Source organism: Oncorhynchus clarkii, chromosome 13 (genome assembly GCF_045791955.1).
Source record: "Oncorhynchus clarkii lewisi isolate Uvic-CL-2024 chromosome 13, UVic_Ocla_1.0, whole genome shotgun sequence".
NCBI classification, from domain to species: Eukaryota; Metazoa; Chordata; class Actinopteri; order Salmoniformes; family Salmonidae; genus Oncorhynchus; species Oncorhynchus clarkii.
The window spans coordinates 15,210,776-15,228,726 of NC_092159.1; the positions used below are offsets into that span (position 1 = coordinate 15,210,776).

Genomic DNA, 17,951 nt, shown 5'->3' on the forward strand with positions numbered 1-17,951 from the left:
ATGCCACTGGAGCATGACAGTTGCTCACACCCTTGTCAGTCTTGGGACCAGAGAAGGAGTGCTGGCAGCATGTGACTGACATTGGTTATAAAAGCTAATGGTCAGACTCCACATTTTCCACCTCAGTGTTTCTCCTTATCTCTCAAACTTCCTTCTTCCCCCCTCTCCTCCGTTTGCTCTCTCTCTCCTTATCCTCTGTTCACCGGTATCTTGAAGGCTTGATGGATTGCTTTTGAGCAAGGGGTCTTCTTCCTTTTCTTGGAATGCCCCCCCCAATCATATATTTACAATGCTACATGCCCCCCCCCCCCCAATCATATGTTTAGAATCATATGTTTACAAAGTTACATGCTTATAAATCACAGCTAGTTTCACTTCACTGATGTTTACTACTGTACATTTACCTCTATGACCCCACCAGGCCCCACCTAGCAGCATTGTGTGACCTTGCCATATTCATTAATCTGTCAATGTATGGGCAGATTCTCAGAAACATGACCTGAGGTCCTGAGGTCAAAAGAGCTGCACATCAATGATCTAACATGTCAAACCACAGATTATCCATTATATTGACCAGATACTCAATTGGCCGCTCTAACAATGAAAATAAATGTCTTCAAAATGGACGGGATCAGTTGGGACCCATTCTAGCTAATGTGTTTGGACACACCTACTCATTCCAGGGTATTCTTTATTTTTACATTGTAGAATAGCACAGAATAACACATTTCTGGCTACTACATGATTCCATGTGTTATTTCATAGTTTTTTTTGTCTTTACTATTATTCCACAATGTAGAAAATAGTAAATAAAGAAAAACACTTGAATATGGTCCAAACTAGGTGTCCAAACTTTTGATTGGTACGATCTATATATCTACACACACGTATGTAGCAGCATTGTATAGATAGAAAACTATATTGATGACTTTTTCCAATGCTACTTTTAACTTATCCAATCACAGCTGTGAAACACAGGAGGGACTTACATGGTCTCCATGTTTGCAGCAGACACGATCACAGTTCAATAGAAAATGCTGGTGGCGAGTGATTGATCCGTTTGATTAACTCCAATAGTGTTTTTTTCTCAAATTTGCCAGGATGTTACCTGTCCTACTTATATCAGTAGACTCAGAACAACCTAAGCATTACAAAACGTACATTAGATCAAATAAGCCACACGCCGCAAATAAGCCATTACATTTTTTGTTAACCAAATTCGACACTCATTGACCTCCACACAAAAACTACTAGCTTGGCGAGCGAAAAAACACCACCTGATGGAGAAAACAGATTTTGGGCCGTTATCCCTCTCGCATCGCCTCTTCCTCTCTGCTCAAGCTGATTCCATGTTAGGCTGTGGGTTCGTTCCTCCATTTTACTTGATTGATGAATTAAAGGTCACTAATTAGTAAGGAACTCGCCCCACCTGGTAGTCTAGGTCTTAAACAACAAAAACAGCAGACAATAGGCCCTTCATGGAATGAGTGACACCCCTGTAGTAGTAGAACAGGACAGAGAATATGTATGGAGGTTAATCAGAATTGTGGGAAAAAGCTGTGAATAAAACAATATTGCATGTATATGGGGCTATATTTAAATGTAAAATGTACACCACAATGGATGTTTTTCATTTGTCATATGGTTTTTGAAGAATGATGAACTGATAGTTGTAAGTTGCAAATAAACTCTTCTAGCTATAGTACATACAGTGGGGTATGGTAGGCCAGGCTCTAGAACCACAATGAGGAAGTGCATTCAGTAGCTATTGGCTAAGAGTAGAAACTGAAGCATTGCATTCCTTCAGAGAAAGCATTTGGGTCATTGGCTCACAATGCATGAGCCATGATCGGCATCGTAATGTTACTTGTGATGAACATCCCTGGTATTTTAAAGTGATGCTCAAGATGAGCATAGTCTTTCTAGGGATTTAAAATGTAACCACTGCCAGTCAGGTCAACTATAGGATTTAGTCTATATTCAATACAGAACTAAAGGTAATAAATAACAAGTTGGCTCGCAGCATGAAAACATGTGAGGGGATCGGTCGCCATGTGGAGAAGAAGCCTAAACACAGTAGACCTGGGTTCAATAACTACTTGATACCTTTCAAATACTTTGACCGTTTGCTTTAGGCTGCCTGGAGTTTTGGGACCGTTCTATTGTTTGCATTGCAACAGGCAAGCTTAATCAAGCACAGATAAAAGTATTTGAAATTTTTTCAAATAGTATTTAAACCCAGGTCTGAAAAACAGTGGTCATTGTATGTAAAGTATGACACTTTGCTCCAAAATAAAAGTAATTTATTCTTACAAACAACCAGATACAAGCCTTTTACCGAAACCTTCCAATGAAACAGCAATTAACACATTTCCATTGCTCTTTCACATAAAAATCCAAGTTACTGTCAACTTGTTGTTTTTTTTACCACACTGCTGGTTAATATAATAACAGTTAAAACATAACAGTGATTCAAATTAAAATCGAAAATAAAAATGTAAAGAAAACAAGTCTTTGAAATAAGAACAGATTCTCCGTTTACATTCACATTCAACCTCGGGTGGCTTGACAACAGACAAACTGAAAAAGTGTAAAAAAGAAAGAAACTTGAACAAAACAAGAAGTCTATGACCCAAGACAGCATCATCCTGAAAGCACTATTATTATTATTTCCTTTTTGTAATCCCTATACAGAACTCAACTACTTGTTAGACACATGTAGGTTACATTTACCACATGGTAAATAAAGAAATAGATAGTCTGGTCTATGAAATAATGTGATGGTGAAAATGACTTGAGGGTTTAGGATTCATCAATATTAGATCAATATAATGAAAGTAGAGAAAGACATGAGGGTCTTCTTTTCCTCTGGGGGAAGGCTTTAGAGGGTTGGTGGGGGGCTTGAGAGAGGGATGTGTGTGTGTGTGTGTGGTACCCTCTATTTGTACTGATAGTTCATGTTTCCGTATGCCGTGGGGTAGGATGTCTGCTGGGTCTGGGGAGTAGCAGCCGCCCCATAGCCCTGGGAGGAGGCGTTCCCATACATGCTGAAGCTCGATTGGTTGCCGTAGCCTACGGACCAATGAAACATCAATAAGAACAAGACATTAAATAATCAACCAATCAGATGCTCTACTAACACTCTTTAAACCATTATTAAGACCACATTTGGATATCAAGTGACTAAAGACAGAACCAATATCAGAAATAATACCAGATAAAAATCTATATATTAGTATACACACACATACAGTGCCTTCAGAAAGTATTCCCACTCCTTGACCCTTTTCACATGTTGTTGTGTTACAGCCTGAATCTAAAATCAAATAAACGTGAATTTGTTTGTCACTGGCCTATTTACAATACCCCATAATGTCAAAGTGGAATTATGTTTTTAGAAATGTAAACATTTGAAAAGCTGAAATGTCTTGAGCTAATAAGTATTCAACCCCTTTGCTATGACAAGGCTAAATTACATTCCAGTATTTAATAAGTTGCATGGACTCACTGTGTGCAATAATGGTGTTTAACATGCTTTTTGAATGACTTCCTCATCTCTGTACCCCACACATTATTATTATCATCATCTGTAAGAACACTTTCTGAAGGCACTGTTACATCGAGCAGTTACCGGTATATGAATGTGTGTATGAGTGTGTGTGGCGGTAGGGGCCTCCTTTGGCCCCTTATATAGATTTCCACTCACCGAATACCCACTCACCGTAACTGTACATTTGGCCCCCGGTGACAGAGCTGGGGTAGGCTGTACTGTACATAGAGTAGTCCACCTGTTGCTGGGTCTGTTGGGCTTGAGACTGAGCTGCAGTCAGCAGACTCTTCTTATCCCCTCCGTAGCCATAACTATAGGGGCTCTGCTGGTCCAGGGGAGGGGGCACCGACTGGTAGTCACCCAGGGAAGATGCACCGACCTGGGCTTGGGCGGTCAAGGCGGCCGAGGTGGCGGAGGCGGTTATGGCCGGTGTGGTGTAGGATGATTCGGGGTAGAAGGTGCCGTAGCCGGTGGTGTTGCCGCTGGCATCTGCCTCTGTGGAGGCGTCACCGGTGGAGGTGGTTGTTGTGGAAGCAGCCTCTGTTGCACCCATACTGTACAGATTGTCTGAGGGAGAGATGGACAATGAAGTTACGATAGTGTGATTGGTGAAAGGAGGACATTTAGTATTGGTTGGAGGGAACACTTAGCAAATGCTTTGAAGGGGATATATTTTTGAGAAAAACAGAGAAATGTATAGTGATCTCAGCCAAACAACTTCAACTAGGAAGTAAAAACTGTTTATTTTCCTTTTAATTAGTTTTATTATACATTATTATTATTATTATGACAAATGCTCAACATTGTGTTGCAGCCCAGCCCCAGCATTTAAGTCAACATGATGGAGAGATGCTAGGGTTTAAATAAGAGAAGCAATGTGTAAGTGTTAAAACTCAACTTAGAGGCCAAGGAGGACAGAAAGCAAAGCTAGCAGTCTTAGCCCACTAAGCCCCCTTATCCCACTTCTGGGGCCCCATTCCTCCCTTCTTTGAAGTAGGCCTAATCACTAATTCAATCATTACACATGATTATACAGGTGATGCAAGGGGGGCACATGGCTATCTAATTCATGGATTTCTAGTGATTATACTTGAAGGAAGGAAGTACTTTTTAAGGAATTCAAATGGGTACCAGCGACTCAATAGACTATAGTGGCTATAGACTATAGTGGCTATGGATAAGGCTAAAGAGATAAGTTACCAAACACAAATAAACACACCTAACCCATCACTCATTAGTTCCCTTGACAACAGTGTGGAGAGAAGACACTTACGATAACCAGAGCCAGCACTGCTTCCATAACGGTAGCTTGCTGTTAACAAGAAAAGAGATATACATTTATTACCTTAACGTAAAGGAGCCCAAAAGAGTTGGACGATTTCCTAACAAGCTCTCTAGAACAGTCCGACTATAGGCTTATTGTCTAATCATTAACGTATTTACTAAATAATCTAAAATAAGCCATATTTGAATTATTTTCTGATAACCTCATCTCTGTGAGAACATGCTCTTAAAGGCCTTAAGGCCCGTCTAGATCCTGAGATAGACAGTCCAAGTGAAGCGTCCTACTTTGGTTGTAGCTGCTGCCAGTCGTAGGCTTTCCTCGACCCCTGCCTCGCCCGCGGCCCCGGTTGTTAGGCTCCGTGTCGGTTGGAATGCCTCGAATAGTGCCAAAGCCTGGGATATGCTGTTGAGGGAGGGTCAGAGGTCACTAAAGGGTTCCTAATCATGGTGTGTGTGTGTGGATTAATTAATTGCTATTCCTAGTCATGATTCTATAGTATTGTGAGGTGCATTACAGTGTGTGTACGAAAGATAAACTCAGCAACAAAAAAAAGAAACGTCCCCTTTTCAGGACCCTGCCTTTCAAAGATAGTTTGTAAAATTCCAAATAACTTCACAGATCTTCATTGTAAAGGCTTTAAACACTGTTTCCCATGCTTGTTCAATGAACCATAAACAATTAATGAACATGCACCAGTGGAAAGGCCGTTAAGACACTGACAGACGGCAATTAAGGAAATTATTATTATTAAGTTATGAAAACTTAGGACACTAAAGAGGCCTTTCTACTGACTCTGAAAAACACCAAAAGAAAGATGCCCAGGGTCCCTGCTCATCTGCTTGAACGTGCCTTAGGCATGCTGCAAGGAGGCATGAGGACTATAAATTGCAATGTCCGTACTGCGAGACACCTAAGACAGCACGGACAGCTGATCGTCCTCGCAGTGGCAGACCACATGTAACAACACCTGCACAGGATCAGTACATCTGAACATCACACCTGCGGGACAGATACAGGATGGCAACAACCACTGCCCGAGTTACACGAGGAACGCACAACCCCTCCATCAGTGCTCAGACTGTCTGCAATAGGCTGAGAGAGGCTGGACTGAGGGCTTGTAGGCCTGTTGTAAGGCAGGTCCTCACCAGACATCACCGGCAACAACGTCACCTATGGGCACAAACCCACTGTCGCTGGACCAGACAGGACTGGCAAAAAGTGCTCTTCAGTGACGAGTCACGGTTTTGTCTCACCCGGGGAGATGGTCGGATTCGTGTTAATCATCGAAGGAATGAGCATTACACCAAGGCCTACACTCAGGAGCAGGATCGATTTGGAGGTGGAGGGTCCGTCATGGTCTGGGGCGGTGTGTCACAGCATCAACGGACTGAGCTGGTTGTCATTGCAGGCAGACATCCTCCTCCCTCATGTGGTACCCTTCCTGCAGGCTCATCCTGACATGACCCTCCAGCATGACAATGCCACAAGCCATACAGCTTGTTCTGTGCGTGATTTCCTGCAAGACAGGAAGGTCAGTGTTCTGCCAAGGCCAGCGAAGAGCCCAGATCTCAATCCCATTGAGCACGTCTGGGACCTGTTGGATCGGATGGTGAGGCCTAGAGCCATTCCCCACAGAAATGTCCCGGGAACTTTCAGGTGCCTTGGTGGAAGAGTGGGGTAACATCTCACAACAAGAACTGGCAAATCTGGTGCAGTCCATGAGGAGATGCACTGCAGTACTTAATGCAGCTGGTGGCCACACCAGATACGGAATGTTACTTTTGATTTTGACCCCCCCTTTGTTCAGGGACACATTATTCCATTTCTGTTAGTCACATATGTGGAACTTGTTCAGTTTATATCTCAGTTGTTGAATCTTATGTTCATACAAATATTTACACGTTAATTTTGCTGAAAATAAACGCAGTTGACAGTGAGAGGACATTTATTTTTTTCCTGAGTTTATATCATGTCTTACCATGGAAGTGTATGTGACTGGTTTCTTCTTCTTGGGGTCAGAGTGAGGGTTATAGTAGGGCCCCGCCCCCTCTGGGAAAAGTTTGTCCAAAGCAGCTAAGGCTGCGTAGGCTTTGGCCTCCTTCTTGTTGGAGCCTCGACCTTTGAACTTCTGTCCATCTACCTCCACCTGTGAGTGGCGGAGGTGGTAACAAAGAGACATGCTGGTTACTGTGTTTCCACATCCTGCTCTGTCAACTACATCTGGGCCCATATTCATAAAGCGTCTCAGAGTGGTAGTGCTGATCTAGGATCGTAATGAATAAGATTCTACATAAACATGGGGGACCTGATCCTAGATCACTACTTCTACTCTGAGATGCTTTGTTGATACGAGCCCCGACCTTACTGGTTATTCATCTACTGTAGTTTCCAAATCCTTGCGCAATGAATCAATAGAAGTGTCCCAAGCGTGCAAACCCCGCCCATCTGCCACTGACTGACCTCCATGACGAAGCACTTGTCATGGCTGCCCCCGGTCTCAGCAGAGAGCTCGTACTTCAGGCTGCGTCTCTTCTCGTTCAGCTCCATCACTGGGTTCTTCCCGTGCTTAGTGAGGATGGGACCGTTCTGATAGTATGGAAGACATAGCAGAACAGTCAAGTCCAATGAACATCATCAACAACAACTCTATTGCAACATAACAGCTTTATGAAAGTATACTGTGAGATTCTGGCATTTAAGACCTTGTTCTACGTACCCAGAGGCAGATGAACTCACGGATACCATTTTTATGTTGTTGCATGCAGTAGGAAGGAAGGAAGTGGTGGTTTCACAAGCTAATGCTAACTATCGTTAGCGCAATGACTGGAAATCTACAGGTACAGTAGCAATGCTTTGTGCTGCTTTATAAAAGTATATTAAGTCAACCATTTTAAAAAGTAACAGGGAAAAGCCAGAGAACATAGAGAGAATGACTACCTCGTCAGATGCCATGGACGCATCACTTGCTGTAGGTGTGGATGGTACGTTGGCTCCTCCCTCTTCGCCTGGTTCAATCTTCACATCCGCCCCAGTGGGCAGGCCCAACTTCTGCAGGACCTGAGACGGGCAGGGAGAGAGAGGACTTGGTGGACGGCAGCCATTATAAAACAGAGTCAATACAGACGACAAGGCATTCAATGCAAAATCAGTGGATTACATTCTTGGAGAACAACGACATAACACTTTGATGAAAGCAAGCGAAGGTTACAGAGAGAGGAGAAACACTACTCTTTCTTTCAAAGAGAGTAACATTTGATTCCAGGGACCATCTTGTGTTGTACCAGTTAACCATCATCTTAAAGGGATAGTGCGAGATGTGTCTAGTAACCCAGAGTCGTGGATACCATTTCTACGTGCAGTATGAAGGAACTTGCAGGTAGATTTGCACGCTAATGCTAACTAGTGTTAGCGCAATGACTGGAAGTCTATTGGTACAGCTAGCATGTTTTCGCCTAGGCATACAACCCCTTACCTTGGCAGCTAGGTGGAGTTTGGCGGTGCGTTTGGACGGCCCTGAGGCCTCGTATGTATCGCCGTCCACGTCTACAGACATGGTGAACACCGGGAAGTGCACTGGACCGCTCTGACCCGTCAGACGGTACTGCAGACCAGGCTTGTGCTGGTTGAGACGCATCAGGGCGTTCATGGCCATAGGAGAGTCCCCGGGCTTCTCTTCTGTGGCTGGGGGAAGGGAGGGTGACAGAAAGAGAGACAGGGAGAGATAGTGAGAAAGAAATAGATGGGGGAGAAAGAGGGAGAGAGCATATCAGAACAGGAACAAGAGCCTCAGAAAGAGCCTCAATGGTAGAATAGCTATGAAATTTCCCATTCGAAGACCACTTCGGATACATACACAACTTCCTAGGAAATTTAGGATATTTCTGGAACTTCTGAGACTTCCTCTTCTTGCTGTCATCTCCCCCTTTGTCCGCGGCATCATGAGGTCTCTTGGGAGGGTAGGTGGAACTGGCCAGGATCTGAGCTGGTAGGGACATTGAAAAGGGACAAGGTTCAGGAAAAGTTCAAATTCACAACACATCAAGACTACTACTAGACAGCTAATATGAAAGTCACATTTGAGAAGCATGGGACAGGCCAGGAAGATTGCCAAAAACTGAGGAGATACTAACAACCATAGTTTCTGAGACCTGGTCCTATGGTCCTCCTTGGTTCCCTGGCAGGCAGGGAATCCATCCCTAGCACCTTGTACAGCTGTCCGAACGCAGACAACCTTAGGGCATGCTGACAGGGAAAAGCAAACATAGAACACAGTCAATCACAAAAGGAAGCACATGGGAGAGAATAACACAATTGATATTTGATATTCTACCTTGGGCGTGTTAAGGACGCAACATAACAGAACTTTCAGCGGAAAAAAATATTGTGTAGAACAGATATTATCGTTTTTCAAGTAGAGTAGGGAATCATGTCAGCTCCATTTGTTACAATTCTACCTGGAACGTTATAGGCATAAATATTTCACCTAACTGAATAAAACTGAAGCCTGTTTTACCTGGGCACTCTGTGTAATGTCCTCACGTTGCTGAGTGTCCAGATGGCTGATGGCGTCCATCTTCTCCTTCTCACAAGGGTCCTTGATACCCGGACCGTCTTTGAACAACAGAAGAACATTTGAATTAGTTTAATTTGGTGGACGTCATTTCAATATTGTTCCGAGAGGTGTTCTGCAAGGCTAAGCTCTATTTTCTCTATTTACCCAATACAGGTCTTTAGGGATAAAAGACTTACCAGCCATCAGGATTCCAGACGCCAAGCACTCGAGAACTCTGCGGAAAGACTCTCCTGCTCCCATTGGCCGATCGCATGTTCCAATGGCCTTCTCACACAGCAGCTCTAAAGGCTTGACAGAACAGAGAGAGAACAGTAGATAATGAATCTAGTTCAGACCTGGATCCCCACCGCTGCCACCCAAAGTAATAATTTATTGTATGACATGTATATCATTATAGTCAATATTACATGTATTAGAGTAGTTTGACTTGACTCACCCATCCTCTGAGTGGAGCCCAGGTGGGGACGCGGTTACACAGGTCTCTCATGATACGGATCACGATGGCGGCCGACTTCAGGTCGTTGACCTTCGCCTGAGAGAGACAAGCACGGGCCGAGCGGAGTCAAAAAGGGTGCGATATCCAACAACCTACCTACCTAGAGCACTGGCAAATCAAATAAATAAAAGGGGTGCAATATTCCAGTAGCCTCGCGAGCCGCATGATCCCGCGAGCTCACATGATGCAGGCAGCTCACGAGGCTAATATTCCTGGACAGCACAAAGGAAAAGCCTGATACGAGTCGAATTGAACCAGTTGTGTAAGTACTGAGTCATCAGGAATATTGCACCCAGAGGTAGCATAGGAAGGTTAGTGCAGTATTCCTCCAATATACCATTGGAGCCAAACACTTAATTAGGAGGGAAAGGGGATACATAGTAAGCTGCACAACTTAATGTATTCAAACGAAATGTGCATTTAACCCAACCCCTCTAAACGAGCGATGGTTACATAGTGTGTAGGGACCCTTAAAAACAACGTAGCTACAATATCAGTTGTACTAGCAAATAACAGCAATATAGTTCCAAGGAAGACAGAATGAAATCATAGAAAACAATGAGGCATTGTGAGAGCATACAAACTCACAACTCATTATGGGACAAGGCAGAATAAAAAGGCACATTTGAACACTTTATTTGACAAGTAAAGACGGGATGCAAACCTGGAACCACTTGGCGTGGCGGAGAGATGCCAAGGCAGTTAGGCATTTCTGCCTGTCCAGAACGTCCGCCGGCGCATCGCTGTCGACCGTTAGCTTTTCTATTGGTCGATGGGTGGGATAAGAAGACAAGGTACGGTTTGACCAAGGGGGGTTTCTGTCTCGAGGCTTGGGGAGGAGGTAGCTTTACCCAAGGCAGGACAAGGACTTCTACATCTGCATTGCTTGCTGTTTGGGGTTTTAGACTGGGTTTCTGTACAGCACTTTGTGACATCGGCTGGTGTAAAAAGGGCTTTATGAATAAATTTGATTGAAGGGGACTCCCCGCATTTATAGAGAATGGATTTACCCACCCACCCACCCTGTAGCAAAAAACTCTATGCTAGGTCTAAGTGATGAGAGTGTACTCTAGCCATCAGATTCACAGTGGGTACCAGAGCATAATATTTCTCAATATAAGGTTTTGCTGGGGGGATTTCTTAGTCTTAATCAAGCCTAGTCTTAGTACCCCTTAACTGGGTCATGCTGCTCTGCACCTTTCCGAGACAGAATGAGAGGCCAGTTGGTCAAAGGTCCAGCGTCCCTAAAAACTGACACACTAGAAGGCTTAGTAAGAGAGAATCAATCAGGTTTGGAATTACTGTACAAGGCAGTTGGAATCAGAATGCATTTGTGGTCGGCTCGGTACTGCAGCAAAACTGATAACTGCTTGGCTTCAGCTTGGCTTCCCCCAGCAACCAAATCTGGCCTTGATCCAAGACAAGGCCATTCTCTTGGAGGACGTGGCTACTAAAGCGGATTGAACTCAAAATGCCCTTTTCCTGACTTTTAATTAGATCACATTCATCCCCTTTGCCTCTCTCACATACACCCCCATGCATCACACATATTGCTCTCTCACATACACTTTCCCTTCCATATCCTTTCCTCAACCAGGCAGGTCAAAGGAAGGGTCCAAAAACATTACCTGTCATGCCGATCAGTTTTGCTGCAATACGAGCCTCACGTTACACTGTTCTGCATTAAAAACACATGCAATCAAATCTATATCCGCGCATTGGCTGGCATTCTCAGAAAAGCCTTCATTTCTTAACTTGAACAATACAATTAACTGTAAATTAAGTCGTACATTACTGTTATTAAAATCACCAAAAACATTATTACACAATGCATTATTAACGACTAAAAGAGGCATTGTATCGATGAAGATTGTCGCCGTTTTGTTACATAATTACAGTGAATAGAAGAACTCCAGTGAAGAACCAATCAGATTGTTTGTTCACTGGCATCGGTTCTAAAGCAGCCACTGTGCAGGTTCCACTAATCTCTATATTGACTGATCAGTTATTTAAATGGTGTCTCAGTGTATGGATCAGTAGGGAGCTGCACGGTAACATGCTTTAAGTGAATAGTAACACATAGATTATCAGCTGTTGCTGATCTGAAGTTGCCTGCTGTTAAGTGCAGTCCAGCGCTGCCTACATTCAGCAAAGCACAATGTTGTGGAACATTGCAGATAGAAGTATCACACATAATATCTATTGGTGCACATATCTATCACAAATAGATCTCTACATCATATTTCTATCCGAGACGTCCCACAACGCTGTGCCCTGAACACAGCCGTGGTTGTGCTGGGTAGTCCCAGCCTCCTGGCCAGGTTGGAGGCTGGTCCCTGGGGGGGGTCATACCTCCAGGTGGTTCCTCCAGGGGGGTGGTAGCTCCGGCACCCTCTGGCTCAGCCTCCATGCGGATCATGGGGGAGGTCAGGTGAATGGTTAGGGTCAGGACGGGCTCCTTGATGCTCTTGATCACAATCTCCGCCTCCTCTGGAATCTGGGTGACCTCATACTTGTCCTCTGTGACGAGCTTTAGTAGAGTTGGAATGATGGGAAAATAAATCAGTTAGGATTTTGGCTTACAGTACAGAAAGAGAGACAATATTAGCATAGAGGCAGCACCTTTCACAACCAAAAATACCTTTTAAATATAGGTCCTATTGCAACTCTCTCGGTCCCTCTCATACTCTCACTTCAAAATTACCAAAGAGAGACAACGTTAACATCATCGAAGGATATCGGTCTCCATTGGGAAAGAGGTCTTCTGAGCGCAATGGGACTTCCTGGTTGAGTAAAGGTTCAACTAAATAGATACACTACCTCAATCTGGGTGGAGAGGTTCTCAGCCACCTTCTTGAGCAGGGTGACGGTGGGTTTCTCAGTGCAGAGCAGCACCAGCTCCAGGTCCATGTCTCCCTTCAGCAGCAGGCCCTTGGCCACCAGGCCCACCCTCATCACCCCACGCAGGATACGCTCTGGGGGGGGAGCCACCTCACTGGAACAGGGGAGGGAGAACCAAGGAAATGCTTATTTCAGAGAGAAATGCAATAAGTAATTCTACAAGATATGAAGAAGCACACATATCCAGGATTAGATATACTGTTATCCTTCACTTTCTTTCTCTCGCTCTCTAAAAATGCATCTTGCCTTCCTATATTGAAGTATTCATGACATTTTAGACTTTTAGCAGACGCTCTTATCCAGAATGACTTACAGGAGCAATTAGGGTTAAGTGCCTTGCTCAAGAGCACCAACAGATTTTTCACCTAGTCGGCTTGGGGATTCGAACCAGCGACCTTTCGGTTACTGACGAAACGCTCTTAACCATTAGGCTACCTGCAGCCTAAGAGTCACATATCTTAATTGCTTGGATTAGTGAAAGTAATAGGATGTTAATCCTGCTCTCAGCTATCCAATGATGTATCAATCTGTGCTTAACTCAAGGAAATGATGAAGGAAGCGTTTCCAAACAAATCAAATCAAACTTTATTTATCACATGCGCCGAATACAACAAGTGTAGACTTTAACGTGAAATGCTTACTTACAAGCCCAACAGTGCAGTTCAAGAAGAGTTAAGAAAATATTTAGTAGACTAAAGTAAAAAGTAATAATAAAGTAATAATAAAAAGTAGCACAATAACGAGGCTATATACAGGGGGCACTGGTACCAAGTCAGTGTGCAGGTGTACAGGTTAGTTGAGGTAATTTGTACACATAGGTGGGGGTGAAGTGACTATGCACAGATAATAAACAGCAGTGTACAAAAGGGGGGAGGGGGTAGAAGCTGTTGAGGAGCCTTTTGGTCCTAGACTTGGTGCTCCGGTACCGCTTGCCATGCGATGGCAGAGAGAACAGTCTATGACTTGGATGAATGGAGTCTCTGACAATTTTATGGGCTTTCCTCTGACACCACCTGGTTTAGGTCCTGCAGTACCAGGATCTTTGATCAGTCTTTCTTACCTCTCCTCTGCCCCCTCCACAGGTACAGGCGCCACACCGACTCCGGCCTCCACATCCAGCAGGTCAGAGACGGTCTTGAGGGCACACTCCACGTGGGAGATGACTGTCTGCACCGCCTCCAGCTCCTCAGACGATGGGTACACCGCCGCGTGCTTCGCCATCATGTGGCGGTCGTCGCTCACGAAGATACGCATGGGAGGCGTGCGCACCGGAGGGGCCTGGAAGAGAGAAGGTAAGATGGAAAAGGGTACGTGAGATGTGGGTCGTGGTCAGTTGGGCACACAGTAAGACAACGATTTATAAAGGAAAACTGAAATCTATGTTCTTATTGTAATAAATCAACCGTGCGTCTTGCCTTTTTGAATGCCCAGCCATCTTTAGACAGCTGTTCGTTCCACAGCACAAAATTCTAAAACAGGCTAGTTTTGTCTCCTCTAGTATCTCCTTATATTGGCTGTTAGATGTGAATCAGGCCTATTTTACTTTAATGCTTTTGGGTAAAGTTCATTTACTTTAAATAAAACATTGTGGTATTAAAACAGTTATTTTATTTTCATAGCAGTCTTCATCCATAATCGCTGGTTACACGGTCATACAGTTACCGAGCCAGCCCTAAGCACTGCTTTCATTTGTTCCAATGGAATAGGATGTGTGTGAATGATTTGGAAAACCAGTATGACTAGTAAGTACAAATAGACAGAGGGGAAAAACTGACTGGAAAATTATAGTTACTGTATCATCTACAACTTCTGCAATTACATGCCTCTTAGCAAGAGGGGAAATAAAATATTTTATTAATGGCCATCATGTTGGAAACAAATCATAGGACCATTTGTCCAACATATCAAAGTAGGTGCAATTGGCTGCTCGTGTTGGCCTATAAACAGTATGCACCGCAGAGGAGGCTGGTGAGGGGAGGACGGCTCATAGTAATGTCTAGAGCAGAGTTAATGGTATTAAACACATCAAACAGTTTCCAAGTGCTGGATACCATCCCATTCACTCCATTCCAGTCATTATAATGAACCAGCCTCCTGTGCTGTACAGGTGAATTCAAGTAGAATTCAACACAACACCTAGGGATAATTCTGATTCTCCAATCCTTGTGTTCATTCGGAGGTGACAGGCATTAGTCCGCGCTACATTCACACACACAGGGAATTTGTATTGACGTGGAGAGAAACGGTCGAGGTGGAAGTTTGAACCTCAGTTTGGGGTCGGTTCTCCTCGATCTCCTGTATGGCTGCGATGTACTCATCGTACTGCCTCAGCTCCTCTTCGTAACAGAGACAGTCATACCAGTAGCGTAGCTCCTCATATCTGGGAGGGGAGAGAGACAAAGTAGTTAGAATAGAAACCAATTACAGTACTAAGTTTACCTCTGTAGATTCAACATCGACCAATTTTGGCAGAGATTAGTGCAACATTTGGAGAGAATTGAAATGCCCTGTGTGTAGAAATACTACATTGTAGTTGTCATAATGTAACATTATTATAACCAGGTGGAGTAAGAGTAAAAGTCATGGATGAGAGTGTCCCTTGCATTTCCCCCCACTAATGGTAAAAGGAAAATGCCACCCAGAAACTCTTCGTCTGTTGTTGATTTAGTCCCAAAATATTTTTTGCATGTCAGAAATAGAGTTTTCCAGACATATAAATTTCAAAATACATAAATACAGCCGGTATGATGGAAAAGGGTACGTGAGATGTGGGTCGTGGTCAGTTGGGCACACAGTAAGAAAACTATTTATAAAGGAAAACTGAAATCTATGTTGTTATTGTAATAAATCAACCGTGCGTCTTGCCTTTTTGAATGCCCAGCCATCTTTAGACAGCTTTTTGCACCATATAATGCAAATCCATCATACTGGCTATATTTTTGTATTTTGAATGTTTTTGTCTGGAAAACTCTATATTTCTGACATGCATAATCCTTTGGGACTATATCAACAATGGACTAATGAAACAAATAGCCAAATATAGTTTTAGGTGGAGTTTTCCTTTAAGGTTAGGATTGGGATGTGGACCCTAGAGCTGTACCTCATTGAAACTTCACCCGGGAGCGATACAGTACCTGTCAAAGTCGTGTGGTAGCAGGCGATGGCCTCGCTGTATCAGGCTGTCCCAGTACAGGAGCTCTTCATAGGCCTGGCGTTCGTCCCAGACTGCATCTGGCACTGGCTCTGCTGCCATAGCCATGAGCTTGTCTTTTAACTGCCACCTGTGTGACACCTGCTGTAGCCATGGTAACAGAAACACTGAAAATCACTCTCTCTACAATGCACCACCTCATGATAAACACATGGCAAAGAAAACTATATACAGTTTGTATAAGAACATTTGGTGAAACTTTAGTGTGACGTACGGCAGGCTTATACACCACGTGACATCCCTGCGGTAACTACCTTGCTAACATTCGTAAACATACCAGGCAGTTGCACAAAAACGTGCAGGTAATATATACAATTTAAAAATCGAAGTGTAGGTAAACTATGCTAACTAACTGTTTGTTTACCACCAAATGTGTAAGCAGCTGTCCATACAGCTTTTGGTAATTTGGGTTTAAAACTAAATTAAACACGCTGCAAACCAATTGGGCTAACAGAATTTGTTTTCAACCTTCGGTGCCGACGCCATTTTTATGGCAAGATAGCTAGCATGATACTACCAGATCAGAGACCGTACCAGATGCTGTGGTTAGCAAGGTAAGCTACTACATTTTTGACGTTTAATTCAGCACATAACTGCAATTAAATGCATCGCTAGCAGAACGTTTGTGTTCATTTACAAACACTAAAGCAACAACCTTTTCTATATCGTTAAAAACACTCACCTGAGAAGGAAGGAGGCACTGTAATATCGCGCTGTTTGGGGGCGTGGAGCTGCGCGGTGTCGCGCAATAATGACGATGTTTTTTTTTTTTTACCTTGTTTTGGTTCTTCAACTCATCCAGTGGGTGGCGGCAATACACCTTTAGTGGTTGTAGTCCGCCATTGTCCCACAAATGAAGAATCCAGCAACACCAGGTGCATATGAAATGTTCTGGACAGTCCTGAATTTGGCCACCTCATTCTCTTAGCTTCATGGTTCCCACCACAATTGCAACATGTCACATTTTCCTCACTTTTAAAACACATGATATGATCTTTTCCACAACTTGGACATCTCGGCTTCTCCCTTCTGCAAACACTTGAAACGTGACCAAAAGCTTTACAATGGCCACACTCCATTGGTCTTGGGATAAATGCTTGGACTCTGTAGTTTATATACCCCAACTGCACTTGAGTAGGGAGAGTCTCCATATCAACAAATAAAAGAACAGATAAACTCTTCACTTTTTCACCATTCATCACACAATTCATCCGATGTGCATCAATCACCCCAGGAATATTTTGAATCTCTTCAAAATCAACTTCTCACGAGATGCCAACTATAACCCCCTTGAGGGGTGCCCGATTCCGAAGAGACACACACGACACTTCAAACTTATCAAATTGGGTGAGACGCAACACACGTTCCTTCTGATCTGCAGAAGCACAACAAATCTAAACAACAGTTAGGTGTTATTTGAGATATCTAAACTGGTGAAGATACAGTTGAATTCTGAAGTTTACATACACCTTAGCCAAATACATTTAAACTGAGTTTTTCACAATTCCTGACATTTAATCCTAGTAACAATTACCTGTCTTAGGTCAGTTAGGATCACCACTTTATTTTATGAATGTGAAATGTCAGAATTAAGTAGAGAGAAGGATTTATTTCAGATTTTCTTTCTTTCATCACATTTCCAGTGGGTCAGAAGTTTACATACACTCAATTAGTATTTGCTAGCATTGCCTTTAAATTGTTTAACTTGGGTCAAATGTTTCGGGTAGCCTTCCACAAGCTTCCCACAATAAATTTGGTGAATTTTGGCCCATTCCTCCTGACAGAGCTGGTGTAACTGAGTCAGGTTTGTAGGCCTTCTTGCTCAGACACACTTTTTTTAGTTCTGCCCACAAATTTTCTATGGGATTGAGGTCAGGGTTTTGTGATGGTCACTCCAATACCTTGACTTTGTTGTCCTTAAGCCATTTTGCCACA

At 43.5% G+C, this 17,951-nt stretch overlaps 2 protein-coding genes across 10 annotated transcripts in view; one reads left to right on the forward strand and one right to left on the reverse strand.

The window, feature by feature from the left end:
• LOC139424506 (myb/SANT-like DNA-binding domain-containing protein 4) overlaps positions 1 to 17,951 on the forward strand; it is a 1,073,247-nt gene that overhangs the window by 226,197 nt on the left and 829,099 nt on the right. The gene's annotated exons all lie outside the window — the stretch shown is intronic.
• Positions 2,282 to 16,766, reverse strand: LOC139424465 (interleukin enhancer-binding factor 3-like). 9 transcript variants are annotated; one of them, XM_071176339.1, is made up of 20 exons: positions 16,699 to 16,755; positions 15,940 to 16,097; positions 15,071 to 15,185; positions 13,866 to 14,083; positions 12,725 to 12,899; positions 12,257 to 12,434; positions 10,569 to 10,666; positions 9,845 to 9,940; positions 9,585 to 9,696; positions 9,349 to 9,446; positions 8,966 to 9,077; positions 8,689 to 8,817; positions 8,308 to 8,516; positions 7,773 to 7,892; positions 7,296 to 7,421; positions 6,814 to 6,981; positions 5,120 to 5,237; positions 4,824 to 4,862; positions 3,722 to 4,117; positions 2,282 to 3,072 (listed from the first exon to the last, which is right to left on the reverse strand). In XM_071176339.1, the coding sequence occupies exons 2-20, from the start codon at positions 16,062 to 16,064 to the stop codon at positions 2,939 to 2,941; spliced, it is 2,766 nt and encodes a 921-aa protein (XP_071032440.1). In that variant the 5' UTR covers positions 16,065 to 16,097; positions 16,699 to 16,755; the 3' UTR covers positions 2,282 to 2,938. The 9 variants fall into 9 exon arrangements, with proteins under 9 accessions (XP_071032440.1, XP_071032443.1, XP_071032442.1 ...); XM_071176342.1 differs by having other exon boundaries at positions 2,287 to 3,072; positions 8,984 to 9,077; positions 15,940 to 16,100; positions 16,699 to 16,766; XM_071176341.1 differs by having other exon boundaries at positions 2,287 to 3,072; positions 3,707 to 4,117; positions 8,984 to 9,077; positions 15,940 to 16,100; positions 16,699 to 16,766.